We start from the raw sequence: 25175 nt of genomic DNA, 5'->3' as shown, positions 1-25175 counted from the left end.
GCAAACCCTAGGCTTATATCACAACCTGAACTTGTGAATCACTTAGTGATCATAAGTGGAATCCTACCACATCTATATTTCATAAATTAAAGAACCTAAGCAAACCTTAGAGTCAAACTCCATACTCTATATGGTGAGAAACCATTCAACATTATAACCAAAGTTAACTATAAAAAGAACCATAGCCACTTTAATTACTTAAATAATGGATTAGGATAATAGTAGAAGTCCATTGGAATCAGATAAAAACCAATTCTCAAGTCCTTAGAAATTGAAGGAGAACATGAACTATTAAGCAAGTAACCATTTTATCATGGTTAGGGGAGATTAACCCTAGCACATGCACTATGGTGTCATCTCATCTCACAATCTAGAATTAAACCTCAACCCTAGTTTATGTATCACTATGGTGATCATAATACAAACCAGGCCATAGATGAGATTCAAACCAATTGCCATTAGGTGAATCTCATTAGAACCTTAGAAATTTCTCACAAACTATATCTTAGGTTTCAATTATGAACCTAAGATTAACCTTGTGCTATAATTTATAATTAAAACCCATAAGTGGTGATCAACCACTTATCATGATAACCAAGACCAAACCCTGATTAAAGGAACATCTACTCTAAGTAATTCAAGGTGTTAATAAATCTAATCCTAGTACCACCTTTGAAATTTGGATTATTATCAAACCTACAAAATCCTAAGAAAATGTTGTTCACATGAAATGTCAGTGACTAATTCCTCAAATGGAAACCAAGACATAGTAACAAACTCTGAAATACTTTGAGATGAAAGTATCAACTCTCATCATTCTAAATAGAATTGATTGCATAATAAAAAGAGAATTAAAGTAAAAATATAAGATTAGGTCCAAATGTTATTTTAATTACATTCACAAATATGCAAGTAATTCAATATAAAATATGAATTCAAAATAGAACAAGGAAACAATAGTCAGTAAACTAAATCTTGAATAAATGAGCATCATTACAAATTATTTACAAACAGTATTGAATTCATAAATGAATTCAAATAATAAATATAAAATAGAATTATAAAACAGAAAAGAAAAGAGAAAAAAAAAAGATAGAAGAGGAGGCTTACCTGCCTCACCTGGCCGGACAGCCCACGCAGCAGCCCAGCAGCAGCCTAGCAACACGGCCCAAGCCACCACCCAGGAGCAGCCCACGTACCCCTTCGATCAAATATCGGAGGAGAGGCTCATCCTCATCCTCTTCGTGTACGGGAGGCCAGCGAGACGCCGTGCTCCGCTTCCCCTCGCGCTGGCGCCATCTCCTCGACCGTCGGCGTGACAAGGCACGTTTAGGCTCCGTATAAATATCGCGGCGAACCCTAGCTCCCGAATTTCTTCCTCCTCTCTCTGATTTTTCCCCAAACCGAAAACCTCACCGAGCCGGATTCCGACCATCGCCGTCGGTAGGGACCTCCCCGAGCCTCGCCATGACCACCGTTGGAATCACCGTCCTCGACATGGTCACCGTGTGCGAGGAATCGAGCTAACAAGCCTCCAATCGACGGTGCCAGGTTGTCTTCCCCGGCGCCGGCAGCTGCAAATTCCGGTGAACCAAGCCTCCCTGAGCTTCACCGAGCCCACCAACAGCCTCAGGTCGATCTTGCACATCTCTGGAGCCCATTATTTTGAGTTATTGAAGCACATAGCTAGCAGTAGCAAGGTGGCCGGAGTGCACCGCCGCGGTACCTCACCGCCGAGCATGCTCCGGTGACCTATTTGGGGCGGCGCTACCACCATTTGGTTCCGTTCGTCGCGCTGAATCGATAGAGCATAGCCACGCATCGGGGGATGCACTACATCGCCGGCTTCGTGGTAGTCTGGCCGCCGGCGAGGTGCTCCTCTGCCCAGTCATCGATCTTGACCAGTCAAAATCGACGTGGCTGCTGACATGGACCCGTGGCCCACTCGTCAGGGACTCTGGGTAACACTAGCCCGGGTGTCTTTAGCCAATTCGTTTTCAATTCCAAATTTCAGAAATTTGCTGCAACTTTGACAAATTGTAGAAAATCCAATATAGCTCAGAAAAATAAATATAAGATATCAAAATTCGTATAAAGAAAAACTCTATCCAATAAAAATATAAAATGAAATTTTTATTTTTAATAAAAATTCACTTATTTAATACTTGTTATTTAAGACTTTAATTCTAATTTTAAATGCTATTAAAATTCAATAATTAGGAAAATCTTCCAAATTAAATAAAAAACCAATAAATAAATAAAGAAAAACATGAAAACTAATTTTCTTTATTTATCATTTGTTAAATCATTATTAGTGAGATTTAAACCCTAATTAATAATTACCTAATTATTAATTGTTTAAAATAATAAAATGCCAAATTCAATATTATTTTTATCCCCAAATTATTAATAACTTCAACTTTAAATTGAAGTTATTAATCATAGAACTATATGGTGATTAAGAAACCCTAGTTCCATATGGTAGAAAACTAGGAACTCATCATTTCATGTGTAATCCTAAAACCCTAATTCAATTAGGAACCTTAGCTCCACTACTTCATATGAACCCTAAATTATTCCCAAACCTAAAACCTAAGTAACATGTGATCATGTTACTTCATTAGTAATCATAGATTCATATCTAGCAACTAAATACTAGTTCAAATCCTCATAAAATATGGGAACCCTATCACTACTAATTAGCATCCCATGTGTTCCTCTTCATCAGACCTAGATAATCAAGTAGAGTTAACCAAGTGTAAACCCTAGATCCTATTACCAAAACAATCATCCTGAATTATCCATGCTTAGCATCACACCAATGTGATGAACCCTAATAGCAACCATACCTACTATTTTACATTACATAACCCTGTTCCACTAAACCCTATTATTGTGAGATACTTATGAACCATCCTATTTAGAAACCAACTATTTTACTTAGGGAAATAAATAGCAAACCTAAACAACCTCAACCTAATTGATATACTTCTTATTACTTAAGAAGTATGTTCTTCAAAAGTTATTCCTTTGAAGAAAATAAGGAATCATCACCAACCCTGCTTATAAGAACCTATAAACCCTAGCTAGCAATCACCAGCCAGATGAATCAACCTTGATAGCAACCATGTATAAATACTTGCTTAGGATGCCTAGGCTTAATTCAGCCTTACCAGCCCTAGGTATTGATGAATCCAACATTGTTGTGATCCATCTACTACTTACTCCAGAAACCAATTAGAATCATAGAAAACCATAGAACCCCTCAACCTAATTATCATACTTGTTCTTTATTAAAGAACATGTTCTTCAAAAGTTATTCTTTTAAAGTATATGATAATTAATCATTAACCATGCCATATAGTACTAAAACTGACCACTGTTCTTTACTTGTTAACATTATGCCAATTATCATTCTTTGTGTGCTCAATTGATTATTATGCTTTATTGTCTACCTGTTTATAATACCAAGTAATCACACCTGAATAAGAACCTTGTATGTGAATCACTCTAAAAGTGCAACACACCCTGAACCAATCATTACACTCACTAATCCTAAATCATCGGGGTTAGATCACGCTTAGAGCGATTGCATCTCATACTTATGCATTATTGCATCCTTGCCAATCTTTTAAACATCGTCCTTACCGGACGATGATGCTATTTCAGAATTTGGAGTTATTGCGTATCGAAGACCTTGCCTGCATAATCTTGCAGTCAAGAAAGGCAAGTTCATCACTTGCTCATGTCATTTGATTATTTCTATCAAATTACTTGCAAAGTACTATGGTTATCACTATCGCATAAAAACCAAAACCACTACTTTCATAACTATGAATATGACTATGTGGTGGGCAATGGAACCATGGATTGTGTGGATATGGTGGAGGTTCCATTGCATGGGTTTATATCCATCTAGGATTAAACAACAAATGTCGCCAGTGATTCTTGTGCCGTAATACCCGTGTTAACCATAAGATCTGGAATGGGACGGACTAGTCAATCGTATTTCCACCTCTTGTACATCAACGGATGCGCTTACCGTAGCAGTTGTATCTGGCGGAACAACCGGAGGGTGGGGATCCCACTCTAATTCCCCACGGTAAAGCATTGCTTGTCGTAGCAGTTGTGTCTTGCGGAACAACCGGAGGGTGGGGATCCCACTCTAATTCCCCACGGTAATGCGGTCTATGATGGGTTGCAGCTACCGGCGTAGGAGTGTATGGTAGAGCCCAGCACTGTCGTCGTGGTCGGGGTCCACCTTGAAATCTACAGGAATAATGGGACCGGCGTGGACCCAGGGTCGGGGCATGCAACAAAGGGTGGGTGTGCGAGGTAGCGGAGGAATATGATTGGCTATGACCTTATACCGGGCCTCACACCAAAGGAAGTGTGGACGGGGAGTACGCCCGGTTGGCACCATGGTTAAGATATCTTATGGGTAAAGCAACACACCTCTGCAGAGTGTAAAGAACCGTGACCTGTCACTCCCTGTTCCGGGATAAGGAACTGCGAACGCGGCTGGAAAGGAGCTCCATGAAGTTCTAGTAAACCGGTCAAGGCTGACGGACATAGTTCTTCTGAATAAAAGCAACCTTTTGAAGAAATGGTTATGAAAACCTGCATTGGTATTAGACTTTCTGGTCTAATGATGTAGCTAGTGCATTAAACACCTCTTTCCTATAATGAACTTGTTGAGTACGCTCGTACTCATCCCACTCTTAAATCCCCTGCTTAGATATGGAGGCATCGAAGGAGGAACTACGGTGCAACTCAAAGACCGAGGAGTCAACAACTACTTCAAGAGACAGGACCCTGTCAGAGGAGTCAGATACCACATACATCAAGGAGAAAACCTAGTTTAGCCATAGAAGGGAACTAGCTCCCTAAACCTAGCTCCTATTTAGCTAGAATCTATTCATAGCCTCTATAGCTAGTCAAATATTCTACAAATAGAGTTCGTGATAGGATTAGACTACGAGTCGTTCTTCTGGAGTTTATTTGCAGTTTTACCTCATTGTAAAGTAGGAGGCTGTGATGATCTTATGTAACAGAATCGATGTTGTAATTCTATAGACATGCCTTGGACCCGCATATGTTTCTGTTGTACCACTCTGAGCGATATAATACCCGTGGAACGGTGTTTCATTGGTGTTATATCAGACTTGCATGCTACACCATGCAGTGGTATGCCGGGTCACCACAGAAACCTAGCCAAGCTAGGACTCCCACTAGAGGTGGGAGTTCCACCTCCCATATGGGGGGTGGCCGGCCCCCTAAGGGGGAGTCCACTTGGGACTCCACCCCCACTAGGGTTGGCCGGCCATGGAGGTGGAGTCCCATGTGGACTCCACCTTCCTTGGTGGTTTCTTCCGGACTTTTCTAGAACCTTCTAGAACCTTCCATAGAACCTTCCGTGACATTTTAATTCACATAAAATGACATCCTATATATGAATCTTATTCTCCGGACCATTCCGGAACTCCTCGTGATGTCCGGGATCTCATCCGGGACTCCGAACAAATATTCGAACTCCATTCCATATTCAAGTACTACCATTTCAACATCCAACTTTAAGTGTGTCACCCTACGGTTCGTGAACTATGCGGACATGGTTGAGTACTCACTCCGACCAATAACCAATAGCGGGATCTGGAGATCCATAATGGCTCCCACATATTCAACGATGACTTTAGTGATCGAATGAACCATTCACATATAATATCAATTCCCTTTGTCACGCGATATTTTACTTGTCCGAGGTTTGATCTTCGGTATCACTCTATACCTTGTTCAACCTCGTCTCCTGACAAGTACTCTTTACTAAATCTTGTGGTATGTGGTCTCTTATGAACTCATTCATATGCTTGCAAGATATTAGACGACATTCCACCGAGAGGGCCCAGAGTATATCTATCCGTCATCGGGATGGACAAATCCCACTGTTGATCCATATGCCTCAACTCATACTTTCCGGATACTTAATCCCACCTTTATAGCCACCCATTTACGCAGTGGTGTTTGGTGTAATCAAAGTACCTTTCCGGTATAAGTGATTTATATGATCTCATGGTCATAAGGACTAGGTAACTATGTATCGAAAGCTTATAGCAAATAACTTAATGACGAGATCTTATGCTACGCTTAATTGGGTGTGTCCATTACATCATTCATACAATGATATAACCTTGTTATTAATAACATCCAATGTTCATGATTATGAAACTAATCATCCATTAATCAACAAGCTAGTTTAAGAGGCATACTAGGGACTTCTTGTTGTCTACATATCACACATGTACTAATGTTTCGGTTAATACAATTATAGCATGATATATAAACATTTATCATAAACATAAAGATATAAATAATAACCACTTTATTATTGCCTCTAGGGCATATCTCCTTCACTTTCCTTAGCCCCTGCAAGAAATTGTTATGATCCACCATAACTGACAGAGTCTTCACATCTCTCACAGCTGCCATCATTGCAACAATGTCACCATCATTCTCAATGAGACACAATCCATCTCTCATGTCACTCCCAGGAACACACCAGTAGAACTTTGTTCTCTCTGTCATTTCATTCCCTCCTTGCTTAACAAAATCCTCAAGCCAAAGAAGTGAGAAAGTATTAGTGTTGCAATTGTCAAAGAAATCCACAGTCGCACCAATATACTGCAAATGCTTCTTTAGACTACAGAAAAACCTATTGTGATCCAACTCAACAGTAAACCTATCTGAATCATCTGCAGAATTCAGACCAAGTGTTAAAATTCAGTTAACAGTGAACTGTCAAAATACAGTTAAAAAACAGTCTTCATATTCAGTTAACTTGTGCAGCTTCGATTTCGACCTAAACTTCGTAAAACAAGATGGATTACTGCTACATTGCTACAAAAACAATACCATCAATGGAATAGATGCATTCATCTGAGCTGAATCGGCTTGTTCATCTGCAAAATCGGAGCTTTTCCGATCAAAATTTTCTTGTCGTCCAACATGAACACCTACCATATCGACCAAAACCTTTCCCAAACCTATCCCTAAGCACTACAACGACGTTTTCGACTAATTTTGCGCAGCTACTCGTACACACATAAGCTAGATTGGCCCCACGAAATCCATGGCTGTGGAGGAGAAACGCATAGAAGAAGACGAGAAACAGAAAACGAGGACGGCCACGAGATGTACCGTAGTGCGGAGGTTCCTCGAGCCACTCTCGCCGGCGAGGATCGTCTGCCATGTACGCCGCTGCCACCCACGAACTAACCTTCATCGTCGCCACCCAGGAAGAAGAGAAAGGAAGGCAACGTCTTGTTCCGTGATTTCTGCGGTGGTTATACAGAGAGGGGCGAGGACCTGTTCGCAATTATCCTATTTCTTCAACGCTGCAATGAAAACCGTCCTCTCCCGCCTGGAAACTGCCACGTGTCACCACCACATTAAATTGTATGAGTTGTGCACGTCAATGACAAGTTCTTGTATAAGTCGAACACATTTTGCAAGATTTTGTATGAAAATGCACATGGAGTGCAAGTTCTTGTACTTGTGGTGCAATAACCTAATAATATAGGAGTCCGTTGGTTGGACCAAGACTACCAAACAATCTGGAAACAGTGTTTTTTTTTTTTTGATGAAATCTGGAAACAGTGTTAAAACAGCTTTCAACCGTAAAGTACCAACCAGGTCATTTCTATGAAATTCTACAACTGGACCGTCTTCTTGGTGGTTCTGAAAGTACAAGCCCCGAAATGCTATTTTTATAAGAAAGAGGAGAACATATATACGACCTGCAGATGGAGCCCGACCTCCAGAGAGCCCTTTATTTTAAAAAAATGAAAATTGTATTACAAGTTTCAAAAAAAAAAAAAAAAAAAAAACAGGAAAAGAAGTAGTCAATGATGTATCCTGCAATCTAGCAAGATCTCGACTCTGGATACTCAGTATTCTGGGGTTACAAAAAAATGACAAAACCTGATAAAGTTTTATAGTTCTCTAAATGTGCACTATTTACTATGCTCATATCGAGACATTTTTGTGTAGCCTAGAATATGAAGTATTTCACACTGATATTTCACAGCTCGTAGTACATCATTGCCTACATCTATGATTTTTTTCAAAAAAAATAAAGCTTTGAAATATGACTTGAGAAATTTTAATAGTAAATTCTTCCTGGAGCTCAGCCTCCATTTGAAGTTTCCACTTCATCCGTGGTCAACATAACTGCAACCAAATCTGCCAAAAACATATTTATAATGTGGGAGGGAAATCATTATTGGCACAAAATTGGCAAATTTGTTTGCATGACAAACCAAAATCCTTTCACTCTTGTAAATTAATTGGAGAAACTATAATCAAAATAATGATCATGTGGAAAACAAGTGTGCGATTCTACTTCAAATTTAAAAACTGCTCCAAGTTGAGTTTCTGGGTGGAGTTTTCCAACTTTCAATTGGAGAAAAATATCAAGTTCAGACCCAGAAATCTTTAACCATTCTGTTTAGTTAGTTAAGTTTTTTCAATGATTTGACCTTATTGAAAAGGGTCCTTTTCTCTTTGGTCAGATTCAGAATACAGAGGAATCAGTCTGCACAAATAATACTAAACTTCAGTTCTCATATTCGATCATACGAATGGAACCTTAATTCATCATAAGAACAACAAAGATTTTCTAGAGCACTACTCATGTAATCACCTAATCAGTATCGGTTGCAATATACTGTTTAGTAAAGACAGCAAAAATGAGGCACTACTAAATTAGCATGTTCTTTGGGTATAAACATCCTATGGGAATAGTGCCACTAAAACAAAATAGATAATCTCTTGCAACAGAAAGTAAGTTCATGATAGGATAATGCTATTGAATATTCTACTCTCAAGAACCGGAGAGCCTGAGATCAATTGACTGCAGCTGCTCCCGGAGATGCTGATTGTCCTCCAGGAGCCGGTCATACTCAAGCAGCAAAGTTTCAGATTGTTTTTGAATTGCAAGCGTCTTGTCCTCAGCAATATGGACTTCCTCAGTCTTTTCTTGAACTTGTAGCTTCAGTTTCTTCATCTCCTCGTTCAGAGTGGTGATCTCTTCCTGGTATTTCAGTTTCTCCTCAGAACTTCCATGCTTTGCTTCCTCTAACATTTTGTTCTGCTTCGATGCAGCCTCTACATTCTTCTTTAACCCACGTAGTTCTCTGATGTACTGGTGGAGGCGGTCAATAACTAGAGCGAGAAATAGGGAGTACCCTGAAAGAATAGTATTATATAACTCAGAACTTTGACACAGGTGAACAGATAGCAAGAATACATTGCTCATGCACAAGGTGCAGTTTTTTTGACATTTTCAAGACATGCATTGTTATTATTTTGATGTTGACGAGATAAATTATGCTATGTTATATATAACCAGTAATTCACCCTGCTGTCCCTTACCTTACAATCGGGACCTCCTATTTAGGCATGTCACTTTCCTAACCAAATAGGAATCCTTACTAACTAATGAGCTACTATCTCCTTGATTACTCGACCACTGTACTGTTGGCCTGGACACTGTTCATGTGAATATTCCTGCAGGCGACAACTCCTAAGCTTGGTACTGACCCGAGTCATTGGGCCTTGACACAACACCCAAGACAACTGAGCGAAGGTTTTGCATGGGAAAGTTGGACCTACTGATAACTACTTTTATATTCCATCCACACATATTGCATCGATTCAAGTTCTTTTTTATGTGAGTGCGTAACCACAGAGTAATAAGAGCATACATTACAAATCAAAAAAATGATAAAACCGTAACCTGGAATTCTAGAGCTTCAAGAGTGAACCAGAACTCTAATAATATCCTTTCATAATTCTAACTGACGGGAGAAACTGAAAGTCAGCACTTTCGCAGCAATATAAACAGCAAGGAAGCAATTTGTTGGGCCAAAATTTCAGTGTCAATCATGGACATGATAACTCAAACTGACTGCTGATTTTGTCCTGAATTTACCAAACGAAAATCACCTTTTCAAGCAAAATAGCTCCACCAGAGTAATACGTAATGTAAATTCATACAGAAAGCGTATCGTGTTTATGCACATTATAGATTCAATGTGGTGGCAGTTGTAAAAAGTTAATCACATGGCAAACTATAGCACTGTGACATGGCAACGGAGGACAGGCCACAACAGAGGCTCAGGTTTTTGGGCCTCCAGATTCTCAAGTAAGTGAGACACGCTGAGCGGTGCTGGCAAATGGTGGCTTCACAACAAACTCCGCCAATGTTGTCCCAAGATAGCCGGTCCCAAGCCCGGGTAAAGGAGGAGGGTTGTGATAGGCTTGGCGAGCCAACGTAAAAAACCCAGCCACTCTTATGGAGATGAAACCCAAAAGATTTTCATTGGGGCGTAACCCTCTTAGCGACTCGCCATATCGGAACCCGGGTGTGGTGTCAAATGGGCAAGGGCCGGGTCATCACCCCCTAGGTGGCGCGCCGTATCTTGATCGGGATACGGTGGCAAGTGAGCAAGGATCGGGTCGTCAAATCCTTAGTGGCGCGCTACATCGGCGCCCGTGTGTAGTGGAAAATGAGCAAGGCTCTTCACATTTGACTCAACGAGTGCGAAGGGTAAGGAAGCTAGCCGAGCCTAGGAGGTTTCGCTTAGGTAGCTGGAATGTAGGTTCCCTGACAGGTAAGCTTCGGGAGCTAGTTGATACAGCGGTGAGGAGAGGCGTTGATATCCTTTGCGTCCAGGAGACCAAGTGGAGGGGACAGAAGGCGAAGGAAGTAGAGGATACCGGCTTCAAGCTGTGGTATACGGGAACGACTCCAAACAGAAATGGAGTAGGGATCTTGATCAACAAGAGCCTCAAATCTGGAGTGGTAGACATCAAGAGATGTGGGAACCGGATTATCCTGGTCAAGCTGGTAGTTGGGGACTTAGTTCTCAATGTTATTAGCGCTTATGCCCCGCACCAAGAGAGAGTTCCGGGAAGGCCTAGAGGATTTGGTCAGGGGTATACCCAATGGTGGAAAACTCTTCATAGGTAACATAGGTTTTGAAGGGGTGCATGGGGCTTTGGCTATGGCATCATGGATCAAGGGGAAGATGTCCTAAGCTTTGCTTTAGCGTATGACATGATCGTAGCTAACGCCCTCTTTAAAAAGAGAGAATCACATCTAGTGACTTTTAGTAGTGGTCACCACAGCAGCCAGATTGACTTCATCCTCTCAAGGAGAGAAGACAGAGTGCGTGCCTAGATTGTAAGGTGATACCTGGAGAGAGTGTTGTCCATCAGCATAAGCTTGTGGTGGCTGACTTCCGCTTTCGACTTCATGTCCAGCGGGATAAGCGTGCGAAAGTCGCTACAACTAACTGGTGGAAGCTCAAGGGGGAGGTAGCTCAGACGTTTAAGGAGAGGGTCATTAAGGAGGGTCCTTGGGAGGAAGAAGGTGATGCGGAGAATATGTGGATGAAGATGGCGACCTGTATTCGTAAGGTGGCCTTAGAGGAGTTTGGAGTGTCCAGGGGAAGTAGAAGCGAAGTTTGGGATACCTGGTGGTGGAACACCGATGTCCAGAAGGCTATTAAGGAGAAGAAAGATTGTTTCAGACGCCTGTACCTGGATAGGAGTGTAGACAACATGGAGAATTACAAGATGGCAAAGAAGGCCGCAAAGCAAGCTGTGAGTGAAGCAAGGGGTTAGGCGTATGAGGACCTCTACCCGCGGTTAGGGACGAAGGAAGGCGAAAATGACATCTATAGGATGGCCAAGATCCGAGAGAGGAAGACGAGGGATGTTGACGCATAGATGGCGGGAGTACTTCGACAGGCTGTTCAATGGGGAGACTGAGAGCTCTACCATTGCATTGAACTGGACAACTCCTTTGATGATACCAGTAAATGTTTTGTGCGACGAATCCAGGAGTCTGAGGTCAAGGAGGCGTTGAGAAGGATGAACGGAGGCAAGGCAATGGGCCCTGATGGTATCCCCATTGAGATGTGGAGAGGCCTCGGAGACATAGCGATAGTATGGCTAACTAAGCTCTTCAACTCCATTTTTCGGGCAAACAAGATGCCAGAAGAATGGAGACGCAGTATATTAGTACCAATCTTCAAGAACAAAGGAGATGTTCAGAGTTGTACTAACTACCGTGGAATTAAGCTTATGAGCCATACAATGAAGCTATGGGAGAGAGTCATTGAGCACCGTTTAAGACGAATGACAAGCGTGACAAAAAATCAGTTTGGTTTCATGCCTGGGAGGTCGACCATGGAAGCCATCTTCTTGGTACGACAACTCATGGAGAGATACAAGGAGCAAAAGAAGGACCTACGTATGATGTTCATTGACTTGGAGAAGGCCACGACAAGATACTGCGACACGTCATGTGGTGGGCCTTGGAGAAACACAAAGTCCCAGCAAAGTACATTACCCTCATCAAGGACATGTACGGTAATGTTGTGACAAGTGTTCGAACAAGAGATGACGATACCGATGACTTCCCGATTAAAATAGGACTACACCAGGGGTCAGCTTTGAGCCCTTATCTATTTGATTTGGTGATGGATGAAGTCACGAGGCGGTTATCCCATGGTGTATGCTCTTTACGGATGATGTGGTCCTAATCGATGATAATCGATGGTGTAGGACTACACCAGGAGATATCCCATGGTGTATGACTACACCAGGAGATATCCCATGGTGTATGCTCTTTACGGATGATGTGGTCCTAATCGATGATAATCGAACGGGGGTCAATAGGAAGTTAGAACTTTGGAGACAAAGCCTGGAATCGAAAGGTTTTAGACTTAGTAGAACTAAAACTGAGTACATGATGTGCGGTTTTAGTACAACTAGGCACGAGGAGGAGGAGGTTAGCCTGGATGGGCAGGTGGTGCCTCACAAGGACACCTTTCGAAACTTGGGGTCAATCCTGCACAAGGATGGAGATATTGATGAAGATGTGAACCACCGGATCAAAGCCGGATGGATGAAGTGGCGCCAAGCTTCTGGCATTCTTTGTGATAAGAGAGTGCCACAAAAGCTAAAAGGCAAGTTATATAGGACGACGGTTCGACCCAGAATGTTGTATGGCGCTGAGTGTTGGCCGACTAAAAGGCCTTGTCCAACATCGTCTAAGATGGTTTGGGTATATTCAGCGCAGGCCTCCAGAAGCTCTAGTGCATAGTGGACGACTAAAGCGTGCTGATAATGTCAAGAGAGGACGGGGTAGACCACACTTGCCATGGGAGGAGTCCGTAAAGAGAGATCTGAAGGACTGGACTATCACCAAAGAACTAGCCATGGAGAGCCGCGTGGAAGCTTGCTATCCATGTGCCAGAATCATGAGTTGGTTACGAGATCTTATGGGTTTCACCTCTAGCCTACCCCAACTTGTTTGGGAATAAAGGCTTTGTTGTTGTTGTTGTTGCCTATGAGCTTGAAAAAAAAAATGCTCTTCTATAAATAATGTTTCATCCTACGAAAATCAGAGGCAGATGGATCTAGCACTTCGTCAATTCTAACTCTTTGATTGTTCACTACTCTTACTTTTGACCATGACTGCATTAGTGGAGGATGCTTCTTAACCTAACTCCAGCAAACCAAAATAAGATTATTCTATATGCAGATTATTATCAGAAACAAGACATCTTAGAAAACAGTAGAAATCACATGGGTTGAAAAATTGCTCCTTCAAAACCTTATTCAGCTCAAGGCTCTCGTATAATCAAGGTTGAAGAATGGGGGTTGTAAGGACAATAAATAATAGCTTTCTGGTTTCTACGTCTAAGATTTTGTTTATTCTCGTGGAACATAAAAATGGAATGTATTTTTTTTTAGTTTGGATTCCAGCCACGATTGTTTTGTGCCAGATCTTCTTCGTTTTCGAAAATGGAAGTCTGGTTTCCGGTCAGATGTTTTTTCTTTATACATTTTTCCTGGATAATCCAGTACGTACTTTAATTAATACATAATAGATGCTAGTAGAGGCTTAACATGTCCCTGGTAATTTGCTCTCCAATTATCGATGTGAGAATAGCAAAAGAAAATGGAGAGGCCAAGCATGCTTGAAATTATTATTCTGTGGGCATATATGTGTGATTATTAGAAGAACCAATACCACATGCCTTCCGGTTTATAAGGCAAATGCGTATTACTAGATCATCAACTTAAATTTAAACAACTAAATATGTATTATATTGTACAAAAAGTATAACTTTGAGTTAGTATTCAAAAGAAGATCCTAATGATCTATTTTTCCATAGGAACCCACGGCTTACTAACTAGTTAACCTTAAGTATGACTTTCTGAAATACCTTTCACTGAGGATTCTGTAAAAACAAAAAAAAAATCCTTAGTCAATAAGTACAGTTTTAGCTAGACACAACCCCAAATGGGAAATACCTTGCTTGCATGCCTACGTCTAAATGCAAAGCTAGTTAGTTCGTACAAATAGAAAATACAGGGAGGAATGAGTTTGCTACAGCTAACCACTTTTAAGTATTTTCTTGCTTAGTTCTGATGACTCTTTAGGACGAGAAAATGCAAAATTGAGATTTTTTTAATTTGTTCTGATGAATACAAACGGATTGTCTGAAAATTTCAAATTTTTGTTATGTTTTCATCCCTTTGGTGATATATATAAAATTTATATCCCAAACCCACCACAAACAAAACGAAGGGCTGTGCTTCAGATGTCATAACCTAATCCAAAAACCATATCTTCATAACCCAAAACCTCCCTCAGATTCCGAGTGCACATCCATACGGCAGCTTATAACTTATTTCGAGCTTGTCAGACTCCAAGTGACCATCCATAGGTCACCATATAGTCCAACCCATCGTATAACCTTTTTCTGGCATTTTCAGTTGCTTGCATGTTGCGATGTGAACAATGATCTGTATGCGACTGATTTCTATCACCACATACTTCTACCATTTAACAATATACAAACAATAGCTCAGCAGACACAGAGACGGTTCGGATAAAAAAAACACAAGGGAACAAGATGGATATGCGTCAGGGAGGTGATCTAGTGGGGATGCGCGTTACCGATAAGGACCTACCCATGAGGGACGCCTCGAGGAGATGACGCGAGAAGAGAACCTGGTCGGTGGGCGAGAGGGCGGCGCCGCCGCCGGACTCGGGGTCCCCGACGCGGCCGCTGATCTCGGCCATGCTATAGAGCGTGGAGGCGAGGAGGGTGAGGACCACGCCGGCGACGGTCTTGACGGCGACGGGCGCGCGGCGGCCGCGCTTGAGGCGGTCAAGGCCCAGCACGGCGAGCTTCCGCAGCGGCGTCTTGAATAGCAGCGCCGTCGCCACGGTCGCCTCACCCACCAGCACAACGAACAGGAGCTGGATCATCGCCGCTGGTGTACCAGATGCGCCGCGTTGATTGGATTAAGATCGAGGTCGAGGAGGATCTTGGGAGTTTGGGGATTCGGAGGAAGTGCGAATGAGAGATGTTTCAATTTTCTTTTTTTTTAGCTGCTTCTGGTCTGGAACTCACAATTGAGGGAAAAACGATTGGGCGTGTTATTATCTATACCTATTAATAAAGAAAATAAGGCTTCTTGTTCGTCCGTTTTTTCTTACCCCTTATTTTCAACAAAATTACAGGTCCTGCCACCGGTGAGTCCAAAAAACGTTTCGTTAAAATAACTCCTGTCCCTGGATGCCCCCAACCCAGCTGCCCTCAGAGCATCCCCACTCGTTGGCGCTCCCCACGCCCAAATCCGGCGAAATTTTCGTCCGGATTGGAGGAAGATTTGGCGTGGGGAGCGCCGAAGTTCCCGCCATCCCCCCGGCAGGAAACCCCCAACCTCGACCATTTGACATATTTCAAACAAATTTAACATAAAATTTTACAAGTTCGGCGACCAAAAGTACGAAAATTGCTAAAACAAATTCGGCGATAATCAGTACAATGTTTAACAAGTGCTGAAACAAATGAAGCACACAATTTCACAATTTTTCGGACGAGGAGCCGGCCAAAGTGGGAGAACAGGCCGGCGGAAGAGCAGCCAGATAGGCCATCGTCGAAAGGCGGCGGAATCTGGGCAACAAGCCGGCGGGGTGGTGCCGGCGGCGAGAGAGATACGAGGGGTGGGGGAGATTTTGAGCGACGTGGCGGTGGGGTTCGTGCGTCGAGTCACCGACAGATCGGCCCTTCCCCGTTTTTCACTCGTCCGGAGTCCCCGAGCGCGCCCCGGGGGGCCGGGGATGGCGTGGGCTCGCCGGATGGATGAAGGGCCAAATCCGGACGAAAACGAGGAACCGGGGGCGCGACTGGGCCGTCCGGATGGAAAAAACGTCGCTCGGGGGCCTCGTCGGGGGGACGAGTGGAGATGCTCTCATCCCGGATGCGTGCCTCCAAGCGCTGGAACACCTCCGCCTTCCCACCTGCTTCACCCACGACAGGTCGACAGCCTTGCACCCCGCATCACCTCGGCGCCGGGATGGAGGTCTCTGGCGGCCGGCGGCCGGCGGCCATCCCCACCCTCCAAACCCTATCTCTTGGATTTCTTTCTCCAATCAGTCGTTCTCCCGAATGGATCCACGAGGTGTGGGGCAGCACCCACATGATTCCCCAGATCTTGATTTGTTCATGAATTTCGGAAAGGATTTAGAAATTTATTCTTCCATCTTCCATCGATTTCCCGATCTGGATCCATGAGGCACCGGGCACATATTCCTGGGATCTTGATCTATTCATGAATTTCAGATTGGATTTGCATTGGTACAAGCCTGATATTTTTTGCCGGATACTCTGGGGTGTATTCATTCCCGTTGTTGTGCTTTCTGATAGTGAAATAGTGCTATTGGTTCAGGTATTTGTACAAAACGTATGGTGTGTGGCTGACTACATGTGATCCTCTTCGCAGCTCCGTGTCCATCTGCGCATGAGTAATCAATTGAGATGCCAGTAAATATCAGACATGGATAGTTCAGAAAAAGTTGGCTGACGCAAGCTCGATGACATGAAATTGGAGCTAAGCAAACTCAATGCTTGGATCAGGGCTTGCGCTCGTGTTTCATATGAAGGTTGGCGTATACTAATTGTGTGTATACCAATGAATGTGGTTGTTGTAGATGAATGTGTTTGCTTTGCATGAAGTACCAATAATTTCATTTGCATCAGTGGATGTGGTAGAACGAAAATAGAGGGCCTGCTCAATTTTTTACTGCACCAGTAAAAAATTAGATACGATATATAATTTTTTTGTAGTTATCATATCAAATAACGAGTCAATGACATGTCATGTTAAAACTTTTGAATTTTATCTGTGAAGAAAACTAGATGGTTAAAAGGGAAGACTGGTATGTTAAAAAATTAAAGAAAAATCCTTCAATATGCAAGCATCGAAAAAGGATAACTGAATGAGCAAGAAAGGCGACAAGATATGCATTGCTATGAGTAGTTTGGGCACCTTGGTGATTATTCCGTAGCGAAGCACGGGCTTTGTCCTAGTTTATACCTATTAATAAAGAAAATAAGGCTTCTTGTTCGTCCGTTTTTTCTTACCCCTTATTTTCAACAAAATTACAGGTCCTGCCACCGGTGAGTCCAAAAAACGTTTCGTTAAAATAACTCCTGTCCCTGGATGCCCCCAACCCAGCTGCCCTCAGAGCATCCCCACTCGTTGGCGCTCCCCACGCCCAAATCCGGCGAAATTTTCGTCCGGATTGGAGGAAGATTTGGCGTGGGGAGCGCCGAAGTTCCCGCCGTCCCCCCGGCAGGAAACCCCCAACCTCGACCATTTGACATATTTCAAACAAATTTAACATAAAATTTTACAAGTTCGGCGACCAAAAGTACGAAAATTGCTAAAACAAATTCGGCGATAATCAGTACAATGTTTAACAAGTGCTGAAACAAATGAAGCACACAATTTCACAATTTTTCGGACGAGGAGCCGGCCAAAGTGGGAGAACAGGCCGGCGGAAGAGCAGCCAGATAGGCCATCGTCGAAAGGCGGCGGAATCTGGGCAACAAGCCGGCGGGGTGGTGCCGGCGGCGAGAGAGATACGAGGGGTGGGGGAGATTTTGAGCGACGTGGCGGTGGGGTTCGTGCGTCGAGTCACCGACAGATCGGCCCTTCCCCGCTTTTCACTCGTCCGGAGTCCCCGAGCGCGCCCCGGGGGCCGGGGATGGCGTGGGCTCGCCGGATGGATGAAGGGCCAAATCCGGACGAAAACGAGGAACCGGGGGCGCGACTGGGCCGTCCGGATGGAAAAAACGTCGCTCGGGGGCCTCGTCGGGGGGACGAGTGGAGATGCTCTCATCCCGGATGCGTGCCTCCAAGCGCTGGAACACCTCCGCCTTCCCACCTGCTTCACCCACGACAGGTCGACAGCCTTGCACCCCGCATCACCTCGGCGCAGGGATGGAGGTCTCTGGCGGCCGGCGGCCATCCCCACCCTCCAAACCCTATCTCTTGGATTTCTTTCTCCAATCAGTCGTTCTCCCGAATGGATCCACGAGGTGTGGGGCAGCACCACATGATTCCCCAGATCTTGATTTGTTCATGAATTTCGGAAAGGATTTAGAAATTTATTCTTCCATCTTCCATCGATTTCCCGATCTGGATCCATGAGGCACCGGGCACATATTCCTGGGATCTTGATCTATTCATGAATTTCGGATTGGATTTGCATTGGTACAAGCCTGATATTTTTTGCCGGATACTCTGGGGTGTATTCATTCCCGTTGTTGTGCTTTCTGATAGTGAAATAGTGCTATTGGTTCAGGTATTTGTACAAAACGTATGGTGTGTGGCTGACTACATGTGATCCTCTTCGCAGCTCCGTGTCCATCTGCGCATGAGTAATCAATTGAGATGCCAGTAAATATCAGACATGGATAGTTCAGAAAAAGTTGGCTGACGCAAGCTCGATGACATGAAATTGGAGCTAAGCAAACTCAATGCTTGGATCAGGGCTTGCGCTCGTGTTTCATATGAAGGTTGGCGTATACTAATTGTGTGTATACCAATGAATGTGGTTGTTGTAGATGAATATGTTTTCTTTGCATGAAGTACCAATAATTTCATTTGCATCAGTGGATGTGGTAGAACGAAAATAGAGGGCCTGCTCAATTTTTTACTGCACCAGTAAAAAATTAGATACGATATATATTTTTTTTGTAGTTATCATATCAAATAACGAGTCAATGACATGTCATGTTAAAACTTTTGAATTTTATCTGTGAAGAAAACTAGATGGTTAAAAGGGAAGACTGGTATGTTAAAAAATTAAAGAAAAATCCTTCAATATGCAAGCATCGAAAAAGGATAACTGAATGAGCAAGAAAGGCGACAAGATATGCATTGCTATGAGTAGTTTGGGCACCTTGGTGATTATTCCGTAGCGAAGCACGGGCTTTGTCCTAGTTTATACCTATTAATAAAGAAAATAAGGCTTCTTGTTCGTCCGTTTTTTCTTACCCCTTATTTTCATCAAAATTACAGGTCCTGCCACCGGTGAGTCCAAAAAACGTTTCGTTAAAATAACTCCTGTCCCTGCATGCCCCCAACCCAGCTGCCCTCAGAGCATCCCCACTCGTTGGCGCTCCCCACGCCCAAATCCGGCGAAATTTTCGTCCGGATTGGAGGAAGATTTGGCGTGGGGAGCGCCGAAGTTCCCGCCGTCCCCCCGGCAGGAAACCCCCAACCTCGACCATTTGACATATTTCAAACAAATTTAACATAAAATTTTACAAGTTCGGCGACCAAAAGTACGAAAATTGCTAAAACAAATTCGGCGATAATCAGTACAATGTTTAACAAGTGCTGAAACAAATGAAGCACACAATTTCACAATTTTTCGGACGAGGAGCCGGCCAAAGTGGGAGAACAGGCCGGCGGAAGAGCAGCCAGATAGGCCATCGTCGAAAGGCGGCGGAATCTGGGCAACAAGCCGGCGGGGTGGTGCCGGCGGCGAGAGAGATACGAGGGGTGGGGGAGATTTTGAGCGACGTGGCGGTGGGGTTCGTGCGTCGAGTCACCGACAGATCGGCCCTTCCCCGCTTTTCACTCGTCCGGAGTCCCCGAGCGCGCCCCGGGGGGGCCGGGGATGGCGTGGGCTCGCCGGATGGATGAAGGGCCAAATCCGGACGAAAACGAGGAACCGGGGGCGCGACTGGGCCGTCCGGATGGAAAAAACGTCGCTCGGGGGCCTCGTCGGGGGGACGAGTGGAGATGCTCTCATCCCGGATGCGTGCCTCCAAGCGCTGGAACACCTCCGCCTTCCCACCTGCTTCACCCACGACAGGTCGACAGCCTTGCACCCCGCATCACCTCGGCGCCGGGATGGAGGTCTCTGGCGGCCGGCGGCCATCCCCACCCTCCAAACCCTATCTCTTGGATTTCTTTCTCCAATCAGTCGTTCTCCCGAATGGATCCACGAGGTGTGGGGCAGCACCCACATGATTCCCCAGATCTTGATTTGTTCATGAATTTCGGAAAGGATTTAGAAATTTATTCTTCCATCTTCCATCGATTTCCCGATCTGGATCCATGAGGCACCGGGCACATATTCCTGGGATCTTGATCTATTCATGAATTTCGGATTGGATTTGTATTGGTACAAGCCTGATATTTTTTGCCGGATACTCTGGGGTGTATTCATTCCCGTTGTTGTGCTTTCTGATAGTGAAATAGTGCTATTGGTTCAGGTATTTGTACAAAACGTATGGTGTGTGGCTGACTACATGTGATCCTCTTCGCAGCTCCGTGTCCATCTGCGCATGAGTAATCAATTGAGATGCCAGTAAATATCAGACATGGATAGTTCAGAAAAAGTTGGCTGACGCAAGCTCGATGACATGAAATTGGAGCTAAGCAAACTCAATGCTTGGATCAGGGCTTGCGCTCGTGTTTCATATGAAGGTTGGCGTATACTAATTGTGTGTATACCAATGAATGTGGTTGTTGTAGATGAATATGTTTGCTTTGCATGAAGTACCAATAATTTCATTTGCATCAGTGGATGTGGTAGAACGAAAATAGAGGGCCTGCTCAATTTTTTACTGCACCAGTAAAAAATTAGATACGATGTATAATTTTTTTGTAGTTATCATATCAAATAACGAGTCAATGACATGTCATGTTAAAACTTTTGAATTTTATCTGTGAAGAAAACTAGATGGTTAAAAGGGAAGACTGGTATGTTAAAAAATTAAAGAAAAATCCTTCAATATGCAAGCATCGAAAAAGGATAACTGAATGAGCAAGAAAGGCGACAAGATATGCATTGCTATGAGTAGTTTGGGCACCTTGGTGATTATTCCGTAGCGAAGCACGGGCTTTGTCCTAGTTTATACCTATTAATAAAGAAAATAAGGCTTCTTGTTCGTCCGTTTTTTCTTACCCCTTATTTTCATCAAAATTACAGGTCCTACCACCGGTGAGTCCAAAAAACGTTTCGTTAAAATAACTCCTGTCCCTGGATGCCCCCAACCCAGCTGCCCTCAGAGCATCCCCACTCGTTGGCGCTCCCCACGCCCAAATCCGGCGAAATTTTCGTCCGGATTGGAGGAAGATTTGGCGTGGGGAGCGCCGAAGTTCCCGCCGTCCCCCCGGCAGGAAACCCCCAACCTCGACCATTTGACATATTTCAAACAAATTTAACATAAAATTTTACAAGTTCGGCGACCAAAAGTACGAAAATTGCTAAAACAAATTCGGCGATAATCAGTACAATGTTTAACAAGTGCTGAAACAAATGAAGCACACAATTTCACAATTTTTCGGACGAGGAGCCGGCCAAAGTGGGAGAACAGGCCGGCGGAAGAGCAGCCAGATAGGCCATCGTCGAAAGGCGGCGGAATCTGGGCAACAAGCCGGCGGGGTGGTGCCGGCGGCGAGAGAGATACGAGGGGTGGGGGAGATTTTGAGCGACGTGGCGGTGGGGTTCGTGCGTCGAGTCACCGACAGATCGGCCCTTCCCCGCTTTTCACTCGTCCGGAGTCCCCGAGCACGCCCCGGGGGGCCGGGGATGGCGTGGGCTCGCCGGATGGATGAAGGGCCAAATCCGGACGAAAACGAGGAACCGGGGGCGCGACTGGGCCGTCCGGATGGAAAAAACGTCGCTCGGGGGCCTCGTCGGGGGGACGAGTGGAGATGCTCTCATCCCGGATGCGTGCCTCCAAGCGCTGGAACACCTCCGCCTTCCCACCTGCTTCACCCACGACAGGTCGACAGCCTTGCACCCCGCATCACCTCGGCGCCGGGATGGAGGTCTCTGGCGGCCGGCGGCCATCCCCACCCTCCAAACCCTATCTCTTGGATTTCTTTCTCCAATCAGTCGTTCTCCCGAATGGATCCACGAGGTGTGGGGCAGCACCCACATGATTCCCCAGATCTTGATTTGTTCATGAATTTCGGAAAGGATTTAGAAATTTATTCTTCCATCTTCCATCGATTTCCCGATCTGGATCCATGAGGCACCGGGCACATATTCCTGGGATCTTGATCTATTCATGAATTTCGGATTGGATTTGCATTGGTACAAGCCTGATATTTTTTGCCGGATACTCTGGGGTGTATTCATTCCCGTTGTTGTGCTTTCTGATAGTGAAATAGTGCTATTGTTTCAGGTATTTGTACAAAACGTATGGTGTGTGGCTGACTACATGTGATCCTCTTCGCAGCTCCGTGTCCATCTGCGCATGAGTAATCAATTGAGATGCCAGTAAATATCAGACATGGATAGTTCAGAAAAAGTTGGCTGACGCAAGCTCGATGACATGAAATTGGAGCTAAGCAAACTCAATGCTTGGATCAGGGCTTGCGCTCGTGTTTCATATGAAGGTTGGCGTATACTAATTGTGTGTATACCAATGAATGTGGTTGTTGTAGATGAATATGTTTGCTTTGCATGAAGTACCAATAATTTCATTTGCATCAGTGGATGTGGTAGAACGAAAATAGAGGGCCTGCTCAATTTTTTACTGCACCAGTAAAAAATTAGATACGATATATAATTTTTTTGTAGTTATCATATCAAATAACGAGTCAATGACATGTCATGTTAAAACTTTTGAATTTTATCTGTGAAGAAAACTAGATGGTTAAAAGGGAAGACTGGTATGTTCAAAAATTAAAGAAAAATCCTTCAATATGCAAGCATCGAAAAAGGATAACTGAATGAGCAAGAAAGGCGACAAGATATGCATTGCTATGAGTAGTTTGGGCACCTTGGTGATTATTCCGTAGCGAAGCACGGGCTTTGTCCTAGTTTATACCTATTTTCTTTACTAGTACTAGGAAAGTTAGCCGTGCGAGCGTTGCTAGGGATTCTCCGTCCGTTTATTCAGACACCCATGTCACAATACCTTCCTCAGCTCCGAGATGTGGCTAATATGGCTCCATCTCACCGAGAACACTATGCCGCCCAGCCTTCCCCTTCGTCGAATTCCCTTGCAGGCTCCAATCGTCTTGCTCGAAGTACCCTCAGCCTACACCTCGTGTTGCCTAGCTCGGGAACCCATCAGCATGGTCGTCATGCTGCCTACGAGGTGAACCTAGCTCGGGGGACCAGTGGCTTGCACCACTCGTCGCTCTGGTTCGAGGTTCAGGTGACTCTTATCCTGCATCGCCCAACTCGAGTCCCTGGTTCGCCAGACCACCTTGTGGAATCGGAAAAAAAAAGACAGAATATACCTTAAAATAATGAAGCGATGCATCACGCATAAACTTAATAGTCTTTTGTAGCTCTGAACATTTGAAGTTCAGAAGTGACTTCAAATACAAGCACCGTTGGCTCTCCAGTGTTGCATCTTTTATATAGCATCACCTCACCTTCCTTAATATTTGTTTGTCTAAATAAAATCAAATCTGCTCTATGTTTTGTAAGCGACACATTCCATGTTCTTCCTCGTCCTGGTAATTGAGGAGATGAAAAAGATGAGTAGCAACAACGTGAGGGTGCCCTTTGCCGATATACAGAGCGGACTAGGTCAAGGTTTTATGCTTGATAGTTAACATTATTATTATATTAATATTAAATATATATGAAGTTCCTAACTAAATAATTATTAAACTGAACTTTGGGTAATAGTGATGCTTATTTTCTCGTCGACTCACTAACCCATATGTTATGTATTCACTATTGGTCTCCTTGGTACTCACCATTAGTCACCGCAATGTAGAATAGAAGCATCTCAAGCCTTCCATAATGTTTCGGGTGCCCTGAAAAAAAGATCTCGCTCTCAAACTGCAATAATGTTTTGGTACCTTGTCAGACCGAAGAACATGCTTTCGTGTGTACCTTGCAGCGTGGAAATGGTGGGTCCTCAAAACAAATCAACCGAGTCAAGTAGCCCCTTCGTGGAATTCTTTCCCGTCCGGACGGAACGACGAAAAAAATCCCCTTTCTCTCCATACAGATCGGGCCTTCATTTTCGAAATCCTTTCCTCGATTTTATGTTCTCCTCTTCAATTCCATGTATTAGGCCATTAGGGCTTCGCCTGCCGAAAAGTGTATTTGGCACATGAGCACTAGTGCTCCTGATTTTTAAAAATCATATTTTTTGGATTCGAAAAAATATGAAATTAAATATTCACATACATATAAACATTCTGAAGGTACAGTAGAAATTTTGAAAAAAAAATATGTTATATTTTAAGCTATACAAAAAAGACAAATTTCTGACAAATATATACCTCTATACGTAGCCATAAATTTGTTTTTTTCTGTAGCTCAAAATACAATGCAATTTCTACCGAAACTTTGCATGAATATTCAGAATATGTGTATGTATTCATGGAATAAATATGATGATTTTTTGAAATGCAGAAATTCCGTTTTTAAATATTTTTAAAACTGAGAGCACTGGTGCTCATGTGCACCAAATTTGCTTCCTTGGCCTGCGCAACTTCTTGGAAGGAGCGGAGGCGCACAGATGGGGCGCGGCCGTGACGCGCCGGCCGTCGCGCTTGGAGAGGAATGCCGCGGCCTCAGGCACTCCGTTGGTGCCGACAGAGACAGAGCTAGCTGGCAGGCAGCTGGATGCATCCGCGCACGGGCGTGCTGTCCTGCCTGCTCCTGCGGAGTGCACTTCTGGTCCGGGCGGCCTCCTTGGCTCCTCGCTCGAGGCGTGCAGATGGGGCTTGATGCTGGCGACGTAGGCGGGTGACGCGCGCGTGCCGGTTTGGCGCTAGTGCAGCCGCGCGAGGGCGGAGGT

At 44.1% G+C, this 25175-nt stretch overlaps 1 protein-coding gene across 1 annotated transcript; it reads right to left on the bottom strand.

Moving 5' to 3' along the window:
- Positions 1–8599: 8599 nt before the first annotated feature.
- On the bottom strand, positions 8600–15515 carry LOC127325962 (uncharacterized). The gene is made up of 2 exons (XM_051352776.2): positions 15052–15515; positions 8600–9243 (listed from the first exon to the last, which is right to left on the bottom strand). Exons 1-2 carry the CDS (start codon positions 15350–15352, stop codon positions 8879–8881), a joined length of 666 nt encoding a protein of 221 aa, XP_051208736.1. The 5' UTR covers positions 15353–15515; the 3' UTR covers positions 8600–8878.
- Positions 15516–25175: the final 9660 nt, after the last annotated feature.

Source organism: Lolium perenne, chromosome 6 (genome assembly GCF_019359855.2).
Source record: "Lolium perenne isolate Kyuss_39 chromosome 6, Kyuss_2.0, whole genome shotgun sequence".
Classification (NCBI taxonomy): Eukaryota; Viridiplantae; Streptophyta; class Magnoliopsida; order Poales; family Poaceae; genus Lolium; species Lolium perenne.
The sequence above is the reverse complement of the archived record's forward strand: the minus strand, read 5'-3'. Positions and strand labels throughout refer to the sequence as shown.

What these genes read in the sequence shown, in the direction of transcription:
- LOC127325962 (XM_051352776.2), bottom strand. Translation starts at nt 15,352, where the DNA reads ATGATCCAGCTCCTGTTCGTTGTGCTGGTGGGTGAGGCGACCGTGGCG. An exon ending in CCTCGAGGCGTCCCTCATGG is followed by an intron (nt 9,244 to 15,051) that starts GTAGGTCCTTAT and finishes CTATTCTTTCAG; the next exon opens with GGTACTCCCTATTTCTCGCT.